Source organism: Cyanistes caeruleus, chromosome 2, assembly GCF_971803275.1.
Source record: "Cyanistes caeruleus chromosome 2, bCyaCae1.hap1.1, whole genome shotgun sequence".
NCBI lineage: Eukaryota > Metazoa > Chordata > Aves > Passeriformes > Paridae > Cyanistes > Cyanistes caeruleus.
Genome location: NC_141702.1, coordinates 45,771,620 through 45,799,187, shown reverse-complemented (window position 1 = coordinate 45,799,187; position 27,568 = coordinate 45,771,620). Strand labels below are relative to the sequence as shown.

The 27,568-nt window shown below is 36.2% G+C and overlaps 1 protein-coding gene across 3 annotated transcripts in view; it reads left to right on the top strand.

The window, feature by feature from the left end:
• Positions 1-27,568, top strand: part of CDK19 (cyclin dependent kinase 19) — a 124,621-nt gene that overhangs the window by 46,103 nt on the left and 50,950 nt on the right. For all 3 annotated transcript variants that reach the window (XM_086876824.1, XM_086876825.1, XM_086876826.1), the window contains 2 exons: positions 3,779-3,889; positions 14,441-14,581. In XM_086876824.1, the coding sequence (XP_086732950.1) occupies positions 3,779-3,889; positions 14,441-14,581 (252 nt within the window). The remainder of the gene's footprint in view (positions 1-3,778; positions 3,890-14,440; positions 14,582-27,568) is intronic.

The following is a 27,568-nucleotide window of genomic DNA, read 5'->3' as shown; positions in this document are numbered from 1 at the left end:
TTCTCACTTGCACCTGCTGACTTTTCAGTCTATAGTAGGAATTCTTGGTTAGTTTTTAAGTGCATGAATTCAGATTTTGTGCTGTTAATTTAATTTTATTTCTGTTACTCTTTGTTTACTCAGTCACAGAATAAAGTGGCATAAAAGATGATGCATTATCACATTCCTTTTCTCCCTTGGGAATTCTGCCTTTATTTATTCAGATAACTTAATTCACACTCATGATGTTGATGCTGAGATGGGTTTTGTTAATAAACACAGTACTTGTTCTTTGGTAACTCCTCAGTAGTTAATATATAGAGCTACTTTACCTTGAAATGTGTCCCACTGTCTCCTGCCCTTTTAGGGTATTTTTCTAGCTCACCTTGAATGTATTCCAATTGTCATCTTTCCCATCCGATGAAGTATTTAAAACTATTATAAGGTTGAAGTTTGAACACAGATCTTCTACTTGTGTAGAAAATCAATTATCAGAGAAGAAAGTCAGGACAGTTTGTTTTTCACACATTTTTCTCTATGTTCATTGTTTCAAAATTGTTATTTTGCGTGCTTTGGATTCACAAGTCTCCAAATGCCTTGTCTCCTTTGTGTCCCGTTTTAAAATATATGTGATATATTTGCTAATCCTCTGATACCTCTGAGTTTTGCTTGTATATGACCTATGATAGTTTCTACTTTCTTAAGTGTGAGGCATTTCTATTATCTGTGAATCATTCATTCCATGATCTGTATCATAACTATTATTAAAACCTGAGGTAAAACATTACAGTTGTTCATTTTTTCTTTGTTTTATGTTATCCCACTTTTACTTGCTTAATCTTGTACACTCTCTTGTGCTCTTTCTCTGGCTAGACAACCTTTACTCTTGGATTTTCTATGCAAAGTCTACCTCAGCATGACTACTGGCATTTTACATTTCCAGGACTTCAAGCTTCTGTATTCTGTTGCAAACTTAACTTTTTTTAAGGCATCTTTGACTTTCACGTCATTTCCCTTCCCCTGCTAGAAGAGACATTAGCTTGTGAGGGAAATTCTCACTGTGCATCGCAGAGAACTTACTATTCATCAGACAGTTGAAGAAATTACTAGCAATTCTGCATATAGCAGATATCCATCTGGGAATCCTAGAAGCTGTTCCATGCTATTTGGGCTATCCAAAAGCATCATTTTAAACTAAGCTTTGGCATCAACTAAAAATGATGCTTGTACAATTCTCATGTTAATAATTTCAATAATAATCATCATATATATTCTGTTTAGATGAAAGCCATTTTACAGGACAGTTAAAGTTGCACAGATGTAGACAATTCACTATGAAGTCTTTCTCAAAGGCTTTTTATCTAAACTGCTCTGTGTGCTGCTACAAGAAAGAAATGTATTGTAACTGAGACACCATTTTTTATTAGCATTTTACCCCAATTTGGGTATGATGGAACTTAAATTTTAGAGGAACATTAGGTTAAAGTACTATTCAAATATGATGCTGTGTTCAGTTACTAATAAATTATAGTTGTCGCATATCCTTTTTAAGTTCAGGTTGTTACCTTGTAGTACAAGATATTGCCAAGTACACCAGCATCTTTCAATTACTAGGACAATATATTAATTTCTTCCCTCTAACTTAAATCAACCAAGTCTTCAAACCGATTTACTTCTGCAGAAGACCTAAGAAATTAATATTGGTATTGTGTTTTGTTTATCAGTTCTCTTTCTTTAAAGTTTATACAGCAATCTGCTGCAGAAGAACTGTAGGCAGTGATTTACTACATCCCAGAAATTGTCCTTGTGGTTCTAGGTAGAAAATGGTAAAAATGCACATTTGTGAAAGTTGTTTATGGTTTTGCATGGACATAATAATCATTTCCCAAAAAGGTGCATCATTTACCTATTAGATATATGTATAGGAGGTAAATATTGACAAAGTTCTAGTCATACATTGAAGTTGTTAGGGTAGGTGGTAGATTCAGTTGTGATACAAGTAGCTTTGCTGTGTCACCCTAATTTTCACACTGTTGGCTTCCACCTGTCTGCTGTAATGAAAATACAGTTTCTGAAGTCACTCATTTCTTTTTGTCTCAGCCTTAGATCAATACTTATCTTTGAAACACTTGTCTCAAATTTGCTGTCTTTTGATTTCCACAACTGTGTATTTGGTTCTGCCCAGTATTCCTTTCTGATCACATCTTTCCTGTGCTTTTAGAATGACTTCCCTTACCTTTACTCTTTATGTACCTATGAATTACTTCTCTTCAGTCCCTGTGGTCACTCTCTCTCCTGCAGTAGTCTGTTCCTAGATGAGATGGTTTTTAACATAAATCTGACAAACAGCTTGTGTTTGTGGCTCACGCTCATCCCTTGTACCGTATATGATTATTTTTGACCTCTTCTACTTGGTGTGGAGCACCACTGTAAGTCCAGCATAGCTAGAATAGAGCTCTCATTCTTGATGTGGTGTCTTAGAGCCAACATTTCCTTGGTCGCTCTCTTGCTGCTGAAGTGTTGGCTGCTGTGGCATCCAGCCTTGACAGCCTGAATGTAACAAAGAATAAGCTCACAAGGAGCTGCTCAGGGGACTGGGTTTGTCTGGCATGCAGAAAAGGAGGTTCAGGGTTAGGGAAAGAAAGAAAAATAAGAAAACACTGGTAAAAAATAGCCTCTAAATGATTTAATTTGCTGGAAAAATGGAATAGGTTTAAACAGCTATGATATTCTTTAGATTTCTTGTCTTGACAGGTATTTGTATAGTCAAAGGATAATATAACTTAAAATAAGTATTTTATTTCCCCTAAAATAAACATCTTGAGTCTTTTTCTGTTGGGTGAAAAAAGGGAAGATTAATTTCTCCCAAATGTGCCTTGGAAGCTACTCCATTTACAATTTTGCCATTATAAATTGATTCTTGGCAATGTATATACTAGTGCTACAGATGCGAGCAATTTCAAGATAAGACAGAAATGATCAATCATTCTGGTGACTACAGTGTGTAGAGGGAGGGGAACAAAAAGTGATTCCATGGAAATTATGTTTTAGGGAGTACCACTTCTCAACTCCTCCTGAAACTGGTTTAATCTGGCGGAAGGATGACTTCAACAGCAGAGCCTGCTTTAATATGCTGTCTAATTAGTGATGAGACCTAGTTTTCTTTCTGGCAAGCAATAAATAAATTTGGGATTATTTCTGGGTTACAGAATAGTAGTTGAAACCAACCAGTAGGAAACCCATTTTGGTACGCTTTCCTTTGAAAACACCCTGATGTTCTGAGAACATCAGCCTATGAACTTTGAGGCAAGTGAGGTAGGGATCCAAAGAAAAAAAAAATAAAAATATTGGTAATAAAATAATTATGTGATGATCAAGAACTGTGTTGTCCAGACAAAGAACTGGACCAGCTGCACAAGCTTCATTCTGGCATCCTGAAATTCTGATGTTCGCCTTTGATAAGAAAACTGTTATACTTATGTGCAATAACTTTTTCAAAGGAAGGTGCTGATGGCAAGTAGGATGAATAGGTGGGATAGGCAGCTCTGTGCTGAGTGTGGGACAGAGAAAGGTAGGTAGTGATGGGCAGCTATGCTGTTAGAACAGCAACCCATGCCATGGAGGCTGTGCATATCCTGATTTTGATGTTTGGAAGGTAATGTGCTGAATCAGTGGTGTCTTTCCTTCTAGGGCCTGTTTTAGGATTACTTGCTTGCTATTTGACCTGTTTGGTGGTTTTGTTGCTGTGTTTGCTTTTCTTAAGCGCAGAAGTAACAAGAGCTTCTCTGTTTCTCTGCAGCTTTTACGAGAGTTGAAGCACCCAAATGTGATTGCATTGCAGAAGGTTTTCCTTTCTCACAGTGACAGAAAGGTTTGGCTGCTGTTTGATTATGCTGAGCATGATTTGTGGGTAAGTACAGATTTCCCTGAGTGTTTGAGATTGTGCAATAAGTGCTTGTTCAAACTGATGTGTGTGGACATACCTTCACATAGGCAGAGATGCATTAATTTCTTGCTCTGTAATTAAGGGTCTAACTAGTAATCCTGTTACTTTTACACTTTAAAGCCTGCCAAAGACTATGTAGAGGTTTTTTTTTTGGAGTCAGATTGGGTTTTGATATGAAAGGAATTTTTCTGCATGCTTTAATTGGAGTTAAAGAAAGCATTCCTAAATTGAGATTTTCTAAAACTGTGTTTGGAAATGTACTTAATACTTTTTCCCTGACCTTTTTCACATACAAGATAAAAACGAGAGAGACAAGTGACTAACATTCAATCATCTGTATTTTAAGCAGAATTTGTTACAGTATGAGTAGAAATTAAATAACAAGTAAGCTAATTTGGCCTACTGATAGACTCTCATTACATGGAAGAGGAGACACAGATATCTTTTTTTAAGTTTCTAGCAATATATGATACAACTTGGCTTAGTCTGTTGTAGAGGTGGACATCAGTGACATTGTGACTTGAACTCAGATGAAAATATTCAAGCTCCACATCATTTGATAAGATGTGAGTTATTCAAACCTGAATTTGTATTTAAACATGAAAGATATCAAACACAAAGTGTAACCAATATGTTTGATTCCTTTGAAAATACTGGCAAGAAGAAGAAGTGGCAATATAAATTCCAGTATTGCTTTTGAGGGCTTCAGTAATACAGATGTTATTACAAATGTTAGTGACAAATCGCTCAATTTCTTTGTACTTGGCTCTTGAGCTTGTAAATGACACAAAATTTTAATTGGATGGAAAGTAAACTTAGACCATTCAAAAAGACACTTTGGTCTCAGAACACATAAAATCACAGTAATTTGTTTCCCTTCATAAGCTTGAAAGATATTTAATTTCACTTCTCTTATGGACTAGCAGGTTTGTATTTTGGAAGTTTTCTTCATCAAAGTTCAATGGACACTGAGAGCTTGTGTGTTTCACATAGCTGGTGGCAGTGATGATGAAGGGAAGTGCATTAGCTAAATTTCTGTATGACAGAGTTTATTTGTGTATTAATTGTGTTTAATCATTTTATAGAACATATAACAAACACATTTTACTGCTACATTTATTGCCATGTTTTAAACACCTTTTTTCCTAACTTTTTCCATTTGATTTTACTTTGGGCGTGTCGTTTTTACACTACATAGTGATTTTTCACATGATTTAAGAGCTTTAGAAGAAGAATCACTGCAGTTTGATGTTCTTGCCACTCCTCCCATATGGCTGGGTATTGGATATAATCTCAGTGAAGTTAATTCTTTTCTATTATTTAAGACTGAAATGTTTGTTACAATGAGGTACTTTATATGAACTGGTCTCCCACTTCCTAACTCTTTTGTTTTTATTTTTTTCTATGGGACATGCTACACAAATCATTTCTCCTTTCCTGTATAATTGCCCATGTTTCCTCGCTTCTTAAGCCTTTGCCAGGAATTTTTTCCTCCCTTGCATAAAGTTGGCCATGTTCAAGGCACTCTTGGTTCTGGCTTAACCTTGGTCCTCATTTCCTTTACTGTCAGCACTTCCCAAGCATCGCTCTTAATTCCCCTTTTGTCTGTTTTGCTCACTCCCGACTTTGTGTCTTTTTCCACGCTGCCTCCTACACATGGAACAGCCTCCCAATTAACGTACGTAAAGATCCTTCACTATCCTCCTTCAAAAAACTCCTGAAAATCCACTTATTTTGTAACGCATTTCAGTAATACCAACCACTTGTCATTCTGTCTGTGTTGTGTTGTGTTTTGCATTTCCTGTGCTTTACAGCTTGTGCCCTTTCAACTCTTTGGGGTAGAAGTTTTAGTGGGGGTTTAGCACTTTTTTTTTTTTTTATTGCTTAGCACCATGTGCTTCCCCAGCACTACATAAAGACAAAAAAGTCTATTTATCATGGATAGATCAGTTTATAAGGATCTAAGTTTTGGAAATGAAGGTGTGCTGTCACTAGAAAGATGTAGATTTCCAGACACTAATATTTTCAAATGTAGGTAACTTAGAGTTACTTACCAAAATCAATATGAATGGAAACTGTCTTTCAAAGCTGCCCAACCTTAGTAGCTCCTATTGGCTTCAGTGAAAAGAATAAATACTCATCACATTCAATCATTAGATTAATTAAAATCATTATATTTTTCAGCTTCTGTACTGGAAACATCTGGCAAGAGATGAATAAACTATATTAGATGTTATCTTATTCTGTTAATTTTCTAATACTGAAAAAAATGTCCTGTTCTAAAGGGTTGGTGCTAATTAAGCTTATTAAAAAGTTCTTCTATGGTGAGCAAGAACTTTTGTTCTTGTTACTTCTCAGTTAATTCCCAAGAAACTGCTCAGATCTGAAATTTTATGTTTAGATAGCACATACTTAATAATTTTCTGTAACTTCTGCTGATACCATTACCAAGGGATGTAGAAGCTATGCTAATTTGAGCTACTTTAGGGGAGTGTTGGTGAACACCAGTTATTCTGTCCTTGACTACAAGGATAGTCACTGGTAATTAGTAATAATTTTAATTATTAAGCCTATCAAAGATACTTTCTTTTCTTATCTCTCAAGCTACATTATACAAAACAGTGCAAAACCATGAGATTACCATGGAGAAAATCTAAGACTATAGGAATTCTTTTGATAAATGGATTTATAACTAGTTTCCTTTGATTACCAGAATTCTTAGTGTAATACGCAATGTTATGATTTTTCTTGGCTATTTGTCTCTGCCAAAGAGAACTGGTAAAGTCCTCAGGCTGTAGAATGTTAACTTGTCAAAAATTTGTTTTAAATGCCAGAGTTTCTGCTGTCTTATTGGCAAAAAAAAAACTTCATTTTTTATTGAACTTTCATGGATGTTCTTCATCACCCTAGTCTTATTATTCTACACAGTATATTCCTGTCCAGAACTTCCTGTGTAAAGCTAGTGTATTTAAAGACATTATTCAAATTTACATCAAATGCTTTAAATGCATGATGATTGCTAAAATGGACTTTAAAAAAGTTTGATACAAATGAGATCTGTCCCGGAGATGATTTTTATTGTCAGTCCAGTTACTTTTAGCCACCACTGAGGTTACCATATTTAGAATTTTTCTTTTGTTCCCTTTTAGAGCAGATTTCTAATATTGAAAGAATTTTTTGAAGTACACATTTTTAGTACCACAGATAAACACACATTTGATGACCTCAATTTCGTAGCCTCTATACTTTAAGCAGGATTTTTGTAGGTTTGTTTTTTGTTTAACTTTTTGTATTCATGGGTTATCTATATCCTTTCCTAGCTATGGTACAGCGTTATTTCTCAGACTTATTTAATATGTGTGTATAAGGTAATTTTTTTTAAGATAGCCTTTTCTGGAAATATGTGGTGTAACTTAAATAAGAAGCTTCTGAATGGGTTTGATCTCATTCTGAAAAAGGGTGACAATTTTATCATAGTAAAATGTGTTAAATATTTTTATAGGAATAAAAACCACTGCTTGTTCTTCATAAGTACATAAATAATTACCTATGATTTAAAGATATTGAATATAATGTGAATTGATATTTGAATATATTCAAATACTGAATGTTATGATACATTCACTATCCTAGACAAGTTAAGCCATGGTCTATGAGTTTTTGAGGTTTAGTTGAAAATTTCTCTCTTATTGTTAGATTCCAGTGATCTCTAACAACTAAATGCCTAACAGCAAATACTCCTGAGAAACGTGGAGTAAAATTCATCTAGGAATTATTGTTGATGATAATGAAACTATATGTGCAGACTGCTTTTGTTTTATAGGAATTACTTGTTATGTATATATTCTGCTTTTAGAAAATGTAGGGTAGAGATTATTAGCATAGTCACGAGTACCTAAGAATAGTGATCAAATAATGGAAAGGAGAAAATATTCTTCCTACATGTGAATTTCATAGCAATTCTTGATGCTCTCAGTCTACAAATAAATATACTAATTTCAGCTAACAACATGTTGAATAATCTTTTATGATAAATGAAATTGGGAGTGTTGCATACTGATGTATGCAATAAACCTGCACATTTGTTTAATCACATGAATGTTGTCTAACAGCTGAGTTTTAACATATTCCTTAAATATGGTAAAATCAATTATAATTCTTTCTTTAACAGGCTTCAGTTTAGCTCTAAAGCATCAATATAATTCAGATGCTAGTTGATGACAAATATCTTTATGTACATAAAAATACTTTTCTCAGTTTTTTTTTTAATCTTTTGATTTTCTAAGTCATGTCTACACTTTCGGTGTAATTCAGGTGATTGTACCAGGTGATTTTTCATGTAGTCTATAAATGTAAATGTATTTACCAATATAGGCTGGAAGAAGAATATAAGATTTTTTGAGACAAGAGGGAATGGGCTGGCATAGGTCTTTATTGATTCATGATTGATTCCTTCCAAGTAGAATGGATGGGGATTTTTTGACCATCAAAGTGAATTGGTTGAATTTCTTGCAGAGGGCAGTACCATTCCTTGCCCATAGCTGTTTGCCATATTCTTGGAACATACACTTGCTTTTTCTGCCAGACTTGTATGAATTTGAGGGTAGTTTATGTGGACTCATCTTCTGTACCACAAAGCATGAGAATTGGAGGAAACAACAGGTAGGAGCAGGCTTCAAAACAAAGGCAAAGTTCAAAAGCATAAATGTGTGAAAAATTAATGTGAGCAGAGTGGTGCGAGTACTGTGTATTTCACTTTTATGTGTACTGAAAGGGTAGCTAACTTTGGATGATTTTTATTAACATTGTATAGAGATATTTTGCAATATTTAGGGCTGAAAGATACAAGACCTAGAAAAACCCAGGCAAAAGCTAGGAAAACCTGTTTATGCCAGATCTGTGTTTCAAAGCTTAGATATTTAAAGCTGGCATTAGCAAGAGTTGCTGTATTAAGGTTTCTGTTCCCTGTTACTAAAAATGTTCACCTCTTGTCACTTTGGAATAGGATCTTTCATTAACCAGTTTGGTTAATGATGTTTTAAGCAAGATACTTGATGATGGCCATGCACTGCCACCATTTAGAAGGAACAAGCATGCTTTTTTCCCCTCCTCTTTTGAAGGATAGTTTATGTTCACTGTTCCTTCCAAGACTGGAAACTAAAGTGATTGCTCTAGAGGTACTTCTACCCACTTCTGTTTTGATTTGATTTTATTTTACTTGTGATAAGTAAATTGACAGATTTTTTTTTTAGTTTCTAAAACTCTGATGTTTGAAATGAGTCGTAAGTGTAGGCACATGAAACTATGATTTATTTTTGGAACAGCAAACAAATGTTACTGGAGTTCATTGGGTCTTTGCTTTCTCTTTTTGAAAATCATGGAAACAACACATGGCTAGTTTTTATACCACCTTAACATTTTGATTTGTTCTTTCATACTCTTTTTGAGTGCTTTATGTTCGAAGTAAATGTAGTAATTTGAGGAAGTTTTGTGTTTAAAATGAGACTGGAAACTGTATAATATGAATCCTCTTGGTTTAGTATGGATTAACATGTATCCAAGTTTCCATGTCCTCAATATTACAATGTAACTTCACTTTTTATTGGCACATTGCCATAATTCTGGTTTGTTCTCAAAGGCTGGATTAGGGATTGGATAGAATGCAGGGTTTTTGCTAAAGTGTGGGAGCGCAAGCAGTTTGCTCCAGCAGGGAGAGGCATCTGTGTTGGCATGATTGCAATTCAGTTTGATGGAGATGCATGTGATTTTTCAACAAGCATTGCCTTAAGCAGTAGAACTCAAGGAGTCAGGTTTTCTAGAGTCTTGTGTCTATGGATTATCTCATGTAGGTTCAAATGGGAGCTCACTGTAACTAAATTGAGTTAGATGTGCATAAAATCCCTCTGTTAGCCAGCTTCCTACTTTTGTCAAAAGTTTATAGTTCTAACTTGTTTGTTTGTTTTAACCTCCGTCATACTGGACAGCAGTTCTTGGAACTGGGAATGGGATGACACAAACAGATTTGAAAGAAGACTAAGATTCGGGTTTTATTGAGTGCTCACTTAACTGCTGGGTAAATCCTAGAGATTTGAATTTGATCTGTGTTGTTATGAATTATGTTTGCCTTGTTTGTGGTTGAGAATTTAGAAAATGCCCATAGTCCTTCACCAGCCAGCTTTCAAACCAATTTCAATGCATTAGGTAACATAGAAGAAGGCAGGCAAGCTCCTAGATTGAATATTGTTTCATAATTTTAGTTCCAAATGTCTAGCTCTGTTTCTCCTCTTAATTTGTTATCATTTATACAGTCTTGCCTTTGCAAGAGCTAAAATGGTCTTATTGAAATAATGTGGTTCATCCAGTTTTCCTTGCAATTTTATTACATTATTTGAAGTTGAAAATTTGGAATAAGGAGTTAGTAAGTAAAACCTATAGTCCCAGATATTGCAAATAGCAAATTATAGCTTCCTTGCTTTCCTAGACTGCTATTGAATGTATACTTTAATGTTGGTCAGTGAAGTGTTAGTTTAATTTAGAATGAAAACTTAAAATCACTTCTGCAAGGTCTCTGTCTTGTTTAAATTAAAAACAAAATATGTACAAGCAATAGAAAATTTTTTACATTATATTTATATTTAATAGTGATTACCTAGTTAGCTCACACAATTTTTGGGATCCAATCAGTGGCAGCATGCTTTTAAGATTTAGGAATCAGAAATATGGATGCACAGAAAGGGAAAATGGCTACTTTTGCTGAATAGACCCCAGTATTCCTTGGAGTTATGTTTACCTCTTATGACACGTGTGTTCGTCTTTTATTTTGAAAGGTTTTAAATATATCAGAAGAGAGCTTGCATCTGCAGTGTTCTAATGAACTAATTAAAATTAATTTATGTCTGCACAACACTGTGGATGGGTTTCTGTTCAGTAGCATGCAACTGGTATAGTGTGGACTGACAATAACTTCCTTCATTAATTTTGCTGAATGAGTCTGGGTGTTTTCCAGCTCTCTTGGCCAGGTGATCTCTTAGGATATGTGGGTTATCTTTAAGGAGTTGCAGTGAGAAAAGACCTGGGGAATACTGAAGCTTTTTGGTCCGCTGCTTATTGTCTTGTTACAAACATTCCTCTGACTTGCCTGGATTGTGAAAGTCCTCATGTTTTGTCCTTCATGGTTATCCAACTGGTGTAAGATTGAGCAAAGAGCTTGAGTATACCTAAAGGTTAGAAACTGCAGTGTCCAAGTGCAGCTCATGCTTCCTAGAGGGAGAAGGCAGAATATGCTTCATACCTGTCACAGTTCAGATTTATACTCTCAATTCACAGGACAACCTTAATTTTGTGCTATTCAGCAAAAAGATTTATTGAATGAGGGAAGTGTAATTTTGAAGCCTAGTGGTTGGGTTAATTTTCTGGGAAACGGGAAATGCAGGCTGTAATTCCTGTAAATTATTCCATGCCTTTATTAGGTCTCAGGTTCTGGCTGTTACGTGCTGTACTTGAAGCTGCGCTTTGGGACTCTTCAGGTAGTGAGGCTGTGCCTCCTCTACGTGCAAAGTGCACTTATGTGTAAAGAATATCCTAATTTGTGTCAGTATCTGTGCCCATTTCTACACCTGAGGTCTTGCAATTAGACTCTTAAATATGAAGTATTTTGACATAGAAGGAGGACATCTCCCTGCCATAGCTGAAGTCAGCATAATTGTTCAAGTTAAAAGTTCCTTTAGCATTGTTGTACTGCTGTGGCATCCTTTGCTTTGAAGCTCACTATACACCTGATCCGCAGGGTTACCAAAACTTTTGTCCCATTGTTTTCTGATTTGATGCTCTTACCTATATTTTTGCTTATTTAATTTGAGGTATAATTTCCCACAACAGTAGTAGGGCCATATAGATGTATTTCTGAAAATACGAAGTAATAAAAGAGAGTTTAGGCTTGCTGCCTCCAGTGGAAGAGATATTGTTCAGCAACAGCACCTGTTTGCTCTTCTATTTCTTAGATGGACATGGCCATTAAAATTGCTGTTTAGTGTATGCTAGGTGTGTTGTTCTTTCTTCATATGGCTAGTTTCTTGCAAGAAATTGGCTTAACTACTTTTTTTTAGACAACTTTTCAGTATAGGTCTTGGTCACAAGCACTGTGCATTCATTCCAACGTCATGGGGCAAATCTAGCTTTTCAGCACTCTATACTACTTGGCCCTGCAGTATATTTTTAGCTTTTGTTCAGTTCTCTAAACTGTGATGGTTGCAATCTTTTGGATATAAACTTCCATAGAGTAAGCTGGCAACAACAGGTTTTATTTGCTTTTGCAGGAAATTGGGTTTTACCTAGTGGTGATATTGCTTGCTTCGAGCAAAACTGTCCGTTTGAATTTGCTTTTGCCATTCAATAACCCTTTCAAGAAAGGAGCTTGTTTCCTTAGCCTTTCTAACTGGGAGACACATGGGAGGGCAGGGACAGAAGTCTGATGGCATTCAGCCTGGTGCTGTCTCACTCCCGACCTCCAGAGGTACCAGATGTAGAAGCTGAGGCAGAGCCACATGTGTTGTTCCTCCTCAACACATCTGTGGTTGTGTCCCGTTCTGCCTCATGAGACTCCTTCATTTTCTCTGTGCCTAAGGAGTAATGTTTTGTGTAGGTAGTAGTTGGTTTTTGATAGGTGTAAAAATCCCTTCTAATGATTACATACACCTTGTAAAAGGACTGGACTGGATTTATGGGCCTTTGTGTATGACCTTTGCCTGTTGGTTCCTCTGTATTTTTTTTCATCTCCTGTATTAATAAATATACCAATTTGTGAGTTTATAGTATCATTACTGCTTTATAAATCATGTTGTAATTACACATGAAGGTCACTGTCTGGTAAGCATTGTGTAGTACTAGGGACTCCTAGCTGAGACAATCGTCTTGTGACATCACAAGAAAAAATTTTCTAAGGAAATAATCCCTTAAAGCATTTAACTGCAGTTTCCAGAGTGATTACACAACTAAAAGATCAGATACTAGGAGCTTGTCTTGTCTATTGATCGTTACGAGTATATTAAAAACTGACAGTCCTGTAAATTTCTACTGCTTTTAGTACAAAGCCATTAAATACTGTACATTGAGTAGTGGAAGGTTCTGTGGGAACATTGTTGATAGGGAGTAAGCAGGTTGTTTTAATTTATTTGGTGTGTTCTGCCTTCCTTATTTCTTTTTAAACGCTATTGTTTACACTTTTGCTAAGTACAGTTTGCTAGTGGCTAAAGTACTGGTGACAGCAAGAGGTAGCATTTACCATGAGTAAACATTAACTCATTACCATTTTCATTGGGAGCTCTAGTGACAAACTGGGTGGGGAGTGGGGATGGTGGAGCAGTGGTCTGATTAAAGCACAACCTTTGGCTACCTCTTTAACCTGGGAAGGGAGAAGATCTTGAGCTAGACAAATCCTTTAAAAAAATTGGATAATTAATAGTCCTACTCTAGCATTTTGATTTGTTGTCAGAAAAAATGCAAACTGCCTTTATAATTTCCGCCTTTCAAAAGACAGATAATTGAAAACTGTTTTGTTTTTTGAGGTACTTAATTGAATTGCCTTCAAAAAGATATTTTTTTTTTCCATCTGAATGAACATATATTAAGATTGCATTTGTGCCTTGCATAGCCCCACCTTGTCTGAGGATTGGAAAGGTAGAATGGCCTGACTCCAGTTAATTTCTTGTACAGTGTAGCAAAACCAAACCCATTGTCTCCACATTGATCTTAGAATTAATTAGTTTGCCTATTTCATGATCTCTCACCAATCTTTCGATAGCTTTTTTCATTCCTTCAACTAGTACTGGGGTCCTTTACTGCATTCTGTGTTTTCAGGTGGTGTTTGTCCTCTAGTGGGCAGACTGACTTCTGTAATCCAAGAGCCACCAGCTTGTCATCATCAATGAAGTATGCAGCCATAACTTGAAAGCATGAACACCACCACTTTGAGGTGTCTGAACATGATCTCACCCAAATGTTGTGGTGTGGGGTTTTTGAAGTTATACCTTCCTCCCTTCAAATATGTATAAAAATATTTATTTAGTCTGTCTACTGGGATTCTGGTTTTGGGGGTAATAGTAGTTGCAAGTATGCTAGCCTGGGTGTTTTTCAAGAGGAGGGAAAGTCTCTATGAAAGCTTAGAGTGTGGCCCTCCTACTGGTAGATACTCCTGGTTCTGCTCTAGCTGCCAAGGGTAAGAGGATGCCATATGGGGAGGAGGGAGGAAGAAGAATGTCTAAGGCCCTTTACTGGAGGTAAGTAACCAGTATTTAGATATTCACAAAAATTTCACAGCTGTTCTTTGAAGCAACTCAGGGAATAAAAACAATTTAAGAGAATTGTGAATGCATCACTATTACTTTAATTCCAAAGTTCAACAAACTTTGTATTTCATTCCATTATTTAGTGTTAGTAGTTAAAATATCCTAAAACACCCAACCTTCTCACCTACCTATCACCTAACTTTCTTCATGTTTCTACTTGTTTTATTTCTAGCATATTATCAAGTTTCACCGTGCCTCAAAAGCAAATAAAAAGCCCATGCAGTTGCCAAGATCTATGGTTAAATCCCTACTCTACCAGATCCTCGATGGAATCCATTACCTCCATGCAAACTGGGTGCTTCACAGAGATCTGGTAAGTGTGGCATGCCACACCTGGCTAAGAAAGTTCCACGTGCGTGTTGTTGGGTAAGACAAGAAAAGCTCCTGTTCGTAATCTTGCGTATCGATCCCTACAGCTCTTCCTGTTATTGTTGCAGGAGACCAGTTGTGACTTTAAACATGAAAACAAACTATGCTTTCACATTGTTTTTGTCTGAGTCATATGAGCTTGGACAATGATGCCGGATTCGGTAAAGGGATTGCAGATATCAGTATCCAAAAACAGTACGTGAGACAGCTGATATATGTTGGTTGAGCATTCTTACAACTTTTCGCATGACTTTGAAAAGGCATCTAAATAGGAAAGTGATTGATACCCTTTTACATTGTTTGGATTACGTGCAAGTTAGCATAAAAGCTAGTGAAAGAGTAGTTTTTTCATGGAGTATTTCTTTTCCATGTGGTATTTTTTTGGACCGTGGGAAGAGAACTATAAAAGAGTTATCATTTTGAAATTTCTCATGACCTGAAGTAGCTCTTGAAGTTGATTGCAGATTACAAGGGCAGCCAGTTGCCTTGTCTTAGCTCCCCTTTTCCCCTTAAAGTTTTCCATCGCTCCTTTTAGTTATGTGAAGTGCTACCATGGTTTACCAAAAGAATACTAATACAGGTGTGCTGCCACTTGCATTCTAACTAGAATGTTTAGCATGAAACAGTGTGATGGTTAATATGCCAAACAGCACTCTTAGGTATGGTAATCTGTGTATAAAGTCACTACTTTTATTAGGTTATTTTTCGTAGTTGCCCCAGGATGTCAAAATAGGGCTGCAGAAACTTAGTCACTAATTAAGTTTTGTGAGACACAGATTGTTGTTGAGTTTTTAATAGTAAGTAGGGACTTTGATTAATTTTTGGTTGTAGAGCAAATTTTTTTAATAGACAAGTATAAAGTAAGGCAGGCCTGGAATATAAGCCATAAACATTTTCTGAACTGAATTTTATTTAATTTTTGTTCTAATAACTAACAACAGTACCAGTGCAGGTTTCAGTTTTTGTTATGGATCATTTTTTTACTTTGTTCCTTGGTTGTTTATTGTTGGTTTTTCTGTTAAATTCCAGATGTTAGTATATTTTGAGGAGGGGTGGGGGGGTGTGGTTTGCCTTTGGAATAATGGTCATGACCAAAAAACAGGAAGCACGTACAACTCTGATTTCCACGTTACAATTACTACTTTCCTAAAGAGTCAGCTGTTGCTTTGGCAGAGTGCTCAGCTGTTATTAGCTACAGCTTGAGAAGTAACACCTGAAAAGTCTATATCCACCTCTGTTTAAGGGAGACATAGCTGTTCATGGAACTGTTAATTATATATACACTTAAATATAATATATATATATATATTATACATGCGTTATATACATGTGTGTGTATATATATATATATTTAAATACATACACAAACTCTATCTTTTGATAGGAAGTACAAGATGGCATTTAAGATAACCAACAAATACCCTCGAGAATTTTCTTGCTGGTGGTGTTATTTCCAGCCTGCAGCACCAGGTGTTTTGCATGACTAGTGCTGCTACTTTACAGGTTTTATCTGTTGCTGATGAGTTGCTGCAAATCTGTTGTCTAATGTCTTTGTCTTTTCTTTTGGAATGCTGGGAGATGATGGTTGCTGTTGTGAAAAGATGACTGTATTTTTTGGTTCTGGAATGATAGTGCTTGAATGATGTTTGCATAATTGAGAAGGGAGGAGAATAGTAATTTGTCAAGTCTTTGTTCTTGGTCCGAAAATAAATGTAAACTGATGGATTCTGGGATGCCTCACTAAGACAAAGGAAACCATTAAAAAATTGCTTTGATACAGTAGTGACTTAAAGGTATAATCAAAATACTTTGCCTTTTAAATTTTTTTTCTGGATTTCTAAAGAATTCAAGTATGTCAAATAGTTCTATCTTGAGCATAGTAAGGAAAAAACCTGATGCTATTTTGGATGTATTCTTGTGTCTGCACTTGAAATTAGAGGTTAATGTAACTAGTAACCAATTTAAATCCTGGATTAACCAAATTTTTTTTTTTCTTTGTAATTGTTACTACTGTGCTCATGCTTGTGACTTTTTGCTATTAAAAATGATACCTCAGGCACAAATTCACAGGAATCAATTTCTTGCATAATGCATAAATACCAGCTCCTTGGTGTCTTCATAAGGTGGGGGAGCAGTTTTTCTGGTGATTTTCTCTTAGGTGTTTGAATTTACAGCTGCTGGAAAAAGTATTTTTCTATTTTATGTAAACCAAATATTGCATCAAAACACCTTGTACTTTCCTGGTTTAATATAACTCTGTCCTTACTATTTTTAACCTGTATTTGGATGTAGACCAAAGATGGTGACATCCATAAAAGTCATGTTATTCTTATTTCATTGCTTAAAAAAATAAAATTAGATTCTCCAAGAATATTTATCATAATATTAGTCAAATTCTCCTGAGCCATGGAAATGACCTCTGTAATTTATTTAACAAATGTTGTTGTGGAGAAACAGAAACCTGTGACATTAAGTATTTGCTTAGAGGTATTTGAAGAACATTGTTTAAATTGTAATTTACTACTGCCTTAAATCAAAGAGGTTTTTAAAGAAGCTAGAATACTATATTCGTTACTTAAAAACCTTAGAATTACTAAGATATTTTTAGTTAAATAATTTTTAAGATCAGCAGTAGCCAGCAAGTGCATGACAGGATAATAAAAGTGGTAAACAATGTGAACTTGCCAACTTGAATTCCATGTCCTTTCCTTGGGCTGAGCTAATGGATGGCTGTTGGCACAAGCAGGCGGTCTCGTTCCCCTCCTCACCGCTGCCGGACAGCAGCACCCATGCTAACAGCCTGGCAGGGGACAATCACCTGGCTCATGGTGAGCTCATTCAGGGAGTTAAACCCACAGAAAGCTTTTCACCTGCAAAACTTGTTTTCTGCAGGGCTGGGTCCCAAAGAGACCTCACTGGGAGCTTAGCTGGCAGTAGGAGCTTAGCTGCAGGAGCTGGTGCAGAGGCAGCGTGGGGCAGGAGGTGGTGGCAGAAGGCTCAACAGAGGCCGTTCCAGCATCACCTGTCATTAGATCTGGTGGTTTCATTGTTAAAATGTACTATTTTGAGTCTTAGGAGGGAGTGCAAGTGTTCTTAAAAGATTAAATCAATGTAACTTTGTAATGCAAGATTTACAGCAGACTGCCAACACAAGTCCAGTTTTAGGAAAGTGCTCAAATTGAGGCAAACACCAAATAGACAGTGCAAGCTCGTGCTTCTAGAAATGGGAAACTAATTTAGTGTTGTGTATATTTCAATTTTTTGTAGCATTTGGGTTATCTTGAGTTTGGCTTTTGTATCCTGAGGGTAGCTGAAAAGTGCTTAATGACTTATTAGGTATTTTTTTTAGCTAAGCTATTAATTTCTCCCAGTTAAAACATTCAGCCTATATGGCAAGATTCAAACAGGTATAGACTATGGGACAGGAACTCTGGGTTACTGATTTATTTGAATAGCGTTGTGTCAGTTCATACACCTTGGAGCTGACCTAAGTCTGTGAAAATCCATCAAAATTTGTTCTCCTGTGAGCCCATTTTGAGTGGGATTTTGCTGTTGAATTGCATGCTGTTGGGCAGTGATAATTTCGCCTTTTCAACATAGCAGCACTCCTGAAAGCCATGCATGAAAGGAGGGAGGATTTGCTGGCTTTGCTAGCTGCTGGAGCATTCTGTTATGAACAAGAGGTTAACAGAGATAGGTATTGGAGAAAAAAACCTTTGAGCACTAAGCTTTTGGCTTTTCAAAATACTTTATATATACTGTGGGCTGTAGGGTCTAACCAGTGCTCCATACCTTGAGTTACGAGCAAGTTAGAAGATGCAGCACTTGAAGGCCACTGTTTCAGAGTGCTCTGAGATCTTTGTCCCTTCCCTTCTTCTAGAAGGGAAATACTTAGATTATACAGGAATGTTCAGCAGAGGTCTTAGTTTGCCAAGATATCAAAAAACAGAGATCTTCCATATAGTGTTTGCAATGTCTGTTCATGTTAGCAACTGAAAGGATTTGGGCACTTTGTTGTGCTAATAATCCCTCTAGATTTTAGTTGCTTAAGGTCAAAAGCAGATAGAGACCATATCCTTTAGAACCTGATAAAAGCAATTTCTATTGGTAACAGAATGTATTTTCCTGAAGGGAGGTGTTATCTGTGAGATGTTTGAAGTGCACAGAATCCATATGGAGAAATTAATTTAAGATTCAACTTACGTCTTTGGGCATTTCTTTAGAATACTGCTTAATATTAAAATAACTGGTTGAAAAGTGAATGTTGGAAATCAGACTCACCAGAGAAATACAGATTTCTTCTTCCCCAGGGAGTTAAATGGTTGCTCTAAGGATTCTGAAATAGAAAACTTGCTTGTGATGGTCATGCAAAGCAACTTTGTAAAGTGATCCAAGTTACTGAAGTGTTTTTATTATATAAACATTAATCTGGGCACATCTATGTTCATGTGGGGTTTTCTCAGTGTAACCTGTTCTCTCCAAACCAGCCTAAATTCACTAATTCACTAAGGAGAGGGTGGAGGAATCCAGTTGTGGTAAAGACTTTGCTACTGATTTCCTATATCCAGATTTTTAAATACCATCTCCTTGTCTCTTAAAGAAGGAGAAAATAGTATCTGTGTTCTTTAGTTTGTTTCACTATGGCATCTGTATTGGTAGAAACTATTTTTGTTGTATGCTTAAGCTAAGCAGTTTCTATTCCTTTATGGAGTAGATTACGGAGATTCTATGCACTTCTCCCACCTTCAGAATATATGGAGAGCTAATCTGGGTGTTTTTGGTGGAAGGACATAGACAATTGAGATTGACATAATTTTGACTCTGCATATCTGTCTGTATAGTAAATGTCTACATGCAGCCTTTAGGATGATCAGATGTGTGAGCTCTCAGATTCAGGCATCTTAACAAGGCCCCTGGATACCCAGCTGGTGTAGTAATAGAAAGTCCAGTATCTTTCCAAGGATAAATTTTGAGCAGAGCCAAGAGATGCCAGTGTGGTGTCTGGCTCCAGCTGGCTGTGATTGCACTCAGGGCAAGCTGTCTTCTGCAGTGGTCCTGCTCTGCATCTCTTGTGGAACTGTGCGGAGTGAACGGTGCAGTGTTGTTGTCTCTCAGGGTTCTTTAGAAACTGCAGCCATCTGGAACCTGGGTTTTCTTCTGTTAGAAGTAAAGCAGAAAGGGAAAGCCCAAGCTGAAGGGGTCAGACAGATAATTTTCTGTCAGAGTCTGCTACTTCTGTCTCCATAAAAGCAAAGCCTGTTCAGAAGTGATTGAACTAAATAGGTTTTCATCCTTCAACTCTGACAATTTTTTAAGTTTTTAAGAAATATTTTTATTTATTCAGAATAAGTATTTTACATGACCCATCACAATGTTGCTATAGAATAGCAACATTTTAGTAAATTTCCAGTTATTCAGTTATATTAAGTTCAGTAAAGTTCTAACAGTTTTCAGGTTTTTAGTTGACTGATAGATTTTTAGTTTAGGGAAAGCCCCATGTCATTTTCTCATAGTAATAATTTTCTAGCCAATACGTAAATATGGAGTCTCTTAGCATGGACCTATACCTGGACTCTGCTCTAAAACTTTGCTCCCACATTACACAACTCACTTAACTTGTCTTTGCCTCTGTTTCCCAATCTGTTATCTATTTATGGGTCTATTTTGTAGCTTACTGCTTAATGTGCTATGAAATTGGTATAGTATGAATGGCTTATGTAGGTGACTTATTTTTGTCATTTGATGTTCCTTTTCTAAAAATAAAAATAATTTCATGTTGTATGAAGGCACCAGTAAACTTACAATTATGTTATGTGGATACTTACTTTTTGCTTCTGCTTTCATTTCGAAGTCTTTGATAAATAAATTCTTACTGTTACTAGTTTATATCACTTAACTACTTCCCTGACTTCCTCTCTGTGCCCTCGCAAGATTTTCCAGTAAATGGTTAAATAAGTTACCTAAAAATCAGAAGAACTGAAATGCCTTTTAAATTTCCCACTTGCATTTTGCTAAGCAAGCAAACTGTGGGTTTGAAAAATAAAATGTAAATAGATGAGTGTGGGAAACTCCCCTTTTACTAACAATTCTAAAATGGGATTTTTTATGTGCTGGTATCAAAAGTAAATTTAGATACAGGTTCATACATCCCTCTCTTGACAGGCAGCTGCTGTGTAGGAATGTAGAACTGTTGGGTCCTGCCTTCTGCCAGTAATTTTGTACTGGCTTGAAAAGCTTCTTGACCCTGGTACACCCATTTGAGCATACACATGACTTCTATAAATAAATACCAAGTCAATCTGTCTACCAGTTTCTTTAAACTTTTAAAACCCACTGTAATTGTAATCTCCACCATTCTGTGTCATGGGGTGTGTGTGTGTGCATGGGAAGGGTGCAGGAATATGTATGGACATGCACTCCTGACTCGAATTCTTCCCAAGCTGTGTATGGGTTTGGACCTCCTAATCATTTATTTTTCCATCTGCATGATCTCTTTGGGATGGAGGTCACTTTCCACAGTGTCAGAGAACCATATGAATGATCATACTCTGCTTGCAGATTTCCTAAAAGAAAGGAAATGCAAGCTAAACCCAGATATTTCAAGATATAAGACTCCATTGATGACATTAGAAGGTGACTTGAATTTACTAACTGAAAGGTCAACACATTTTTCCTCTTTTACATGTGGTTAGAGTGAAGATATTTTTTTTATTTACTGGTGAAGAAGAGCAGTTTGTAGATGCCTATACGTGTATCTGTATGTGCTTCTAGATAGATAAATGAACCAGAAACTTTACATGCTGATTAACAAACTGAGTTTTATCAACGTATACTTATATATATATATATATATATATAAAGTATTAAGCATATATTAAGGGCACCTCTTTAAAATGGTGCATTTCTCACTACTCAGAACTTTGCTTTTGTCCTTCAGTTGTAAAAACTAATCTTCACATGATTTAAAAAGGTATGTGAAGACGTGCAGACTGTTACCTGTGTTGTGTACATGGAAACAGCAATTTTTCCATGGCTGACTAATTCATACCTTTTGGTTTGTGGCAAGAGTATTAAGATGTTTGTAGATTAATTTTTACTAATAAAAATAATTACAGTTGAAGAGAAATGCTTTACCTCAGGTTCTGAAACAAGCTTATACTCATAAAACCCTGCCTGGATATAAATTCAATTGAGTCAGAAGAAACAAAGGGACTGATTTAATGTTCTTTTTGCTGCGTTTTACTGCTAAAGTCAACAGATGACATATGGCCTGTGAACTTCTTATCTCTTTTCCTGAGATGGAGAAAAGGGTGACAAGGAAGCAAAAGTATTAAAATAATTCTAGAATTTTTTTCCTGATACAGAACAAACAGACTGAAAACTATATTTTCTAGTGGCCCCAGTTTAGGTACCATCTGCTGTAAGGAGGTTTCTAGTAAATATGTGATGTATTTAAGCTTACTGGTGCAGCAGACCATTTGGAGTGAGCAGAGTTTTGCCTTCTAAATAAAAATACAAATGTTAGAAGCTGATTTTAGAAGTTTTTCTTTTGTAAAAGTATTACTACTTTTATTTTTTCTTCTGTTGGAGAAAGTACCCTTGGGATAATGGGATTGACTACAAGTGCATTTGTGGGATTATTTCTGTTTGGACTCATTACATCTTCTGAATAAGGCTACAGAGGTTGGCACCATGTTGTTTTATAGTAATAGAAATTAGTGAAGCCTAAGAAAAGTATGTTACAATCACTAAATACAACTAAATGTAAACAATGTTTAATCAAGAAAAAAATTTAAAAAGGTGTTTTTTCTCCATGTTGCTTGCCATCTTGTGCTTTCCCTTGTGCCTTTCTCTTCATTTGCAAACATGCTGTAGTTATTGCTGCTCTACTAAGCAGTTGCAGTAACATTGCAGATTGTTTTGCATTTAAATTAAGCATCTTTGATTAGTGATCCAGGAAGCTGCAGTGCCTAGCAAAGGATGTTAGTTTATTTCTCGTTTTACTATGTGTGAACTTTATCAAAGAAACTGGCTCTGCTGCAGAAAATGACTGATCAGCTGGTGTTTCCTAGATGGTGTATCTCAGGGCCTCTGTCTTCTCCAACTTCCATGCTTTCTGGTTACTGCTTCAGAAATCACTGACCTTATGGTAGCTCTTAAGACCCAATAACACAGTTATGTCAGTCAAAACAAAGGAAATACTTGGCATAATCTGTCAAGTGACCCTACTGTGTGAAGTGATCCTCTCTGAAACTGTGCATTAGGCCTTCAGATTAATCTTTAGGGAGGATTCTGAATTTCACATAAAACCATCTTGGAATTAAAGTTTCAAGACATTTTAATTAATACAGGACCAGTTCCTTCAGGATATCTGGACCACTGGTAAAATATTTATAATATTCTGTCACCTATTTTAACAGCAAAGATTACAAGACAAAAAAGACTACTACTACTTGTAGTAGTGCAAGTAGTCCAAACACACACAATTTTCTGAATACCAAACCTCAGTACTAACAGGATTTTTTGAACTGCTATTCTCTGTTGTTGTCCTGCCCTCTGGAAGCTAAAGCCCATGTGAATGACAGTAGTTTTGACAGACCCCATTCCCCTTTGTTCAGGACCTCAGTGGCAGAGCACAATTAACCTTCTGGTTTCTTCTGAGTGGCTTGTAGAAGCACTTGCAAGCAGTTCAGCAACATTTCTGTGCTACTATGTAAAGTAGTTGAAAACTGTGTGGAAATTTTTTTATTCTATTTAAGTTAGCTGGTGGCATCTGAAAAATGTTCTTTATATTGAATTATTTACATTTTCCTGGAATCCCTTCTTTCCACCCTCAAGCTAGCCCTCCATCTGTGATGTTTTGGCTCCTACTGTTATAATAATCTTTGAACATAGGTTGGGATTATTTTTCTATTAGTTTATTTCTACTTAACCAATTCTGGTTTGTTGAGGATGCTTTTTGGGTTTTTTTGGTTGAAGTATTTTACCTAACCAGATAATATAGTCATTCAAATGAAGTCAGGTCGTACTAGTATTTTATTCCTGCTTGTTTTGCTAGTTCAAATATTGAGCCCAAATCCCAAAATTTAGCACAGTAAAGTTCTGTGTAGCTGGTGTTCTCAAATGTAACTCATGAAAAATAAAATTCCATAGCCAATATTTTGCTTTCCTGAAAATCCTCTTGGAATGGGGCATTTCAGCTGCTCAAGCCATTTTGTCTTACACTGTAGTTGTTGCCAAAGAGAAGATTTTTCAGGTGTGTCTTCTGTTCTGCATTCTTCTCTAATCCATGAAATGCACTTGTACATTTTTACTTTGATTTGTGTTTCATGTAGTTACTTTCGATGTAACAGTTGTGGATGATGAATGTTAGAATTGTGAAATAAATGCAAACTCTAGTAGGTTACATTTTAATGAACTGATATTAACTTCTAATGAAAACTATGAAAACTTTTTTGTGGCAGTTTAAGTGTGAGTATGATTACCTATTTGGCAGCTCAGCTGAAATGCAGTTTCTTAAATAAGATGTTTAAAGTTTGGTTTGTTTCTTGACATTGTGTGAATCCCAGTCTCGGCCCTAAAACTTTATCAAGTTTATCAAGTAAATATTAATTTGAATTCTTGATAGCTAAACCAGATAGAATTGCAGACCCATTTAGGTTTTAGGTAAGGTGTGTGCTTGAAATTCTGGTTATAACTGGATAATATACTATATTTTTAGTAGCTTCTTAGTAGTTTTGCTGTCAGCAAATGTATACGCTGTTGCTGGCTGGCTGCTGCTCTTTCTAGGATGAAGGATTTACTTAAGTTTGTTGCTCTGTGTGCATCTCCTTGCTCTGGTAGGAGCTGCTCTTCTTCTTTGGTGCCAGCTTCCGTAGTGCAATGGGAAGAGCTTCCAGTAGCAGTAAACATTTTAGGCGACATAAATGTGATCTTTTCTGTGTACCATAAGAGTGCCTGAGTATATATTGCAGGTGGTTTGATAAGTTTGAAAACATGTTACATCAAGCTGTTTTCTTGTTTGTCTCATTTCAAGATTGTTTTTTTCATTCTTCAATGTGAAGTTTTGATTCTTATTTTTTTCCCTCTCTGTAAGGGTACGTATTCCTATTCCTTTTTTTATTCCTTTGTAACTTATATCTTACTCAAGTGCTGTTCCCCACAGTTCTGCTCATTTCAGGACTTTTTGCTTCAGTGGAAAAATGCTAGATGCTAATCTCTCTTCCTCACTCCCACAGGTGGTGTACATGGGGACACTCAAGGTCTACATAAAGTTTTGAAATAGATTAACTAAACTGCATTAAACTTGTTCTGTGGCTCTTCTGAGTGGTCTGAAAAGAACCTATGTGGCTGTTCTGAATGTGGTCCATGCTCAGTCCAGCTGTGCCAGTGTGAGGCAGTGGCGTCCCTACCCAGCCTTCTGCGGCACTGGGGGCGATGCTGGGTGCCATGCACTCAGTGGTGTGAGGGTGCTTCTCCACTGTGTCTGACCCAGCCCATAGTCCCAGTGCTGCCTTTGAGGTGCTAAAAGTGGACTGGAGGGAGCCCATCCTTTCCAGCCATCTGCTGCCTGGGTGATTATTTCCAGCCAAGACAACATGGGCTGTTAGAGGTAGCAACATTTTAAACGATGCTGTTGCTTTTCTTGGTGCACATGATGTGGTACCCTTTTTTAGTATTTCAGTAATTTAGTTAAAAATCTTAAACTAATACAGAGGGTATGAGTACATGAACAAGTTACAGCAAGGTAGTCTAGGGTGTGGATTTACTCTGCATAAGGTCCTCTGTAGTGTCTGCTCACCTGCATGTTTTTATGCTGCAGAAAACGCATAGTGCTTTGATACCTTACTCCTTAATTGGGTGAGATAAAATTGTTCTATTTACTGTCATTAAAACTGGACAACTATTTCATTAATTTACAAGTGCTTTGCATTGTTTCTGAGAGCAATTTCATTAAAATGTAAGTTACTAAAATGTCAGAATAATAATGACAGCATGTTACTGGGTTTTTCTGACTGGTACCCATATGCTGAGCTTGTAGAAGAATTTAGCCTTTTGGGTACAGTCCTCCTGCAGTGTGTGTAGTTTAGGCTTCAGCATGCAAGAAGTACTTTAGTGTTACGAAAGATTTTGTTCAGAATTGAAGGTGTTAGTGTCTCTTTCCATTTTATTAACATCAAGTTGTTAAATGTGTTGATAGCTTTGGGATTTTTAATAGTAGAAACATTGCAGCCATTAAATCTTTATCAAAACTATTATTACCTCCAGTAAAGCTTCCCTAGACTTTAATCCTGGTCCTAAATTTGTGACTATTCTCAAAATTGTTGTTGCAATTATAGAGAAGAATTTCAGCTGATGAGCTGTAGACTATACAAAACATGGAATGGAGTAACAGGAAGTATAAAGTTCTCTGATACTGTGTTCTGAAAGCCAGGGATTTTCTCAAAGGCATTTTGTTACAGAGTAAACTTTACAAAAGTCATAATCTGGTTTTGAGTAGCAGGACTTGAGTGTCTAGCCTGTTTATGCAGTTTGAAAAAGAAAATAAAAATTTCCACAATGAATCTGTTTGTATTTTAAGCACTTGATTTTTGTGAGAATATCTGAAGACTTACTGGCAACATCAACAGTGAGGTAAATCTGAAGACCTGAGCACTGAAAATGTAGATATTTTATCTAGTAAACTGAGGCAAATTTGCTGTAGCAAGGATGCTTGTGTTTTACTTTAAAAGTGTGGTGTGTGTTTGGAGTTATTTAATTTAAAAAAAAATAAAAATTAAAAAAATTAAGGTAGCTTGACCTGCCACTCTTTAAGATGCTCATGTTTTTGACATGAATCACAAAATGTTTCTCAGGAATTGGCACTATCTCACAGCCGTTGCATGTCTATGCAGGTTGTTTTTCATTTTTTAATAGGGCATAATTGTTGAATGGAAAAATATTATAATTAGTTCTGAACTACTTGAGATTTTGTTTTTGGCACGTAGAACCTTCTTCACAACTATTCTGTTTTTTTTTCTTGACACAAATCTTTCATTTGCTTCCAACTTCCTTCTCCTCTGCCCACGTTCCGTATCTGTTGATCTGCCTTTTGCCACTTCTTTAACATTACTCATATAACCTTGACTCAGCTTTAACTTTCCTGAAATACTCCTCCATCTCATCTTAACAATCTTAATTATCGCTCCTCCCTTTGGCCTTTGTAACTTTGAGTTCTGTGGCTGGTGTGGGTAGAATGCTGTGTTTCATAACTTGACCCCCATGTAGGAAGATCTCACACATTCCAGGTGGAGTGACTCTCCTTTGTTTTAGGTTATCATTAAAACTACTGTGCTCATACAAAAACTTTATGGGCTCATTAAAACTTAGTTTCTAGATTCTGAGTTCAGTAACACTCCGTACTGTAGTGATTCTGCCTCAAAAAAGATATTGAGACTGTCTTTTCTAAGGCTTTTGTTTCCCAAGACAGCTTTTCTGTATTTTCCCACTCAAAATTATATGTATTAGATCTTCTTTCCCTATCTCTTTTAGCTTCCTTTAGTAACTTTGTGTGAATATGATCATGTATGTTTGAATTTCTGCAATCTATAGTTCTGCTATGTCTTAGTTTTTATGTAATTCTTCTAAAGCATTTGGAGGTCACTGAGAAAATAGTTTACAAAATAAAAAAGGGGTTTATCCATTTTGAGTTTGGCAGAACTTTTTTTTTAAACAGCAATAACTTTTTTTGTCAGTACACTGTAAAAATTAAAAAAAAAACAAAACCACCAAACTTTCCAGAAGTGTTTGTGTTATTTATATTATCAGAAGTATTACTGACTACAGGCTTTTTGGAGGTGTCAGGCTGATCCCTTATCATAATAAACTAGCTTGCATGAAAGTTGATCAACCACAGACTTCAGTCTAGAATCAGCCTTGATTGACAGTTGAT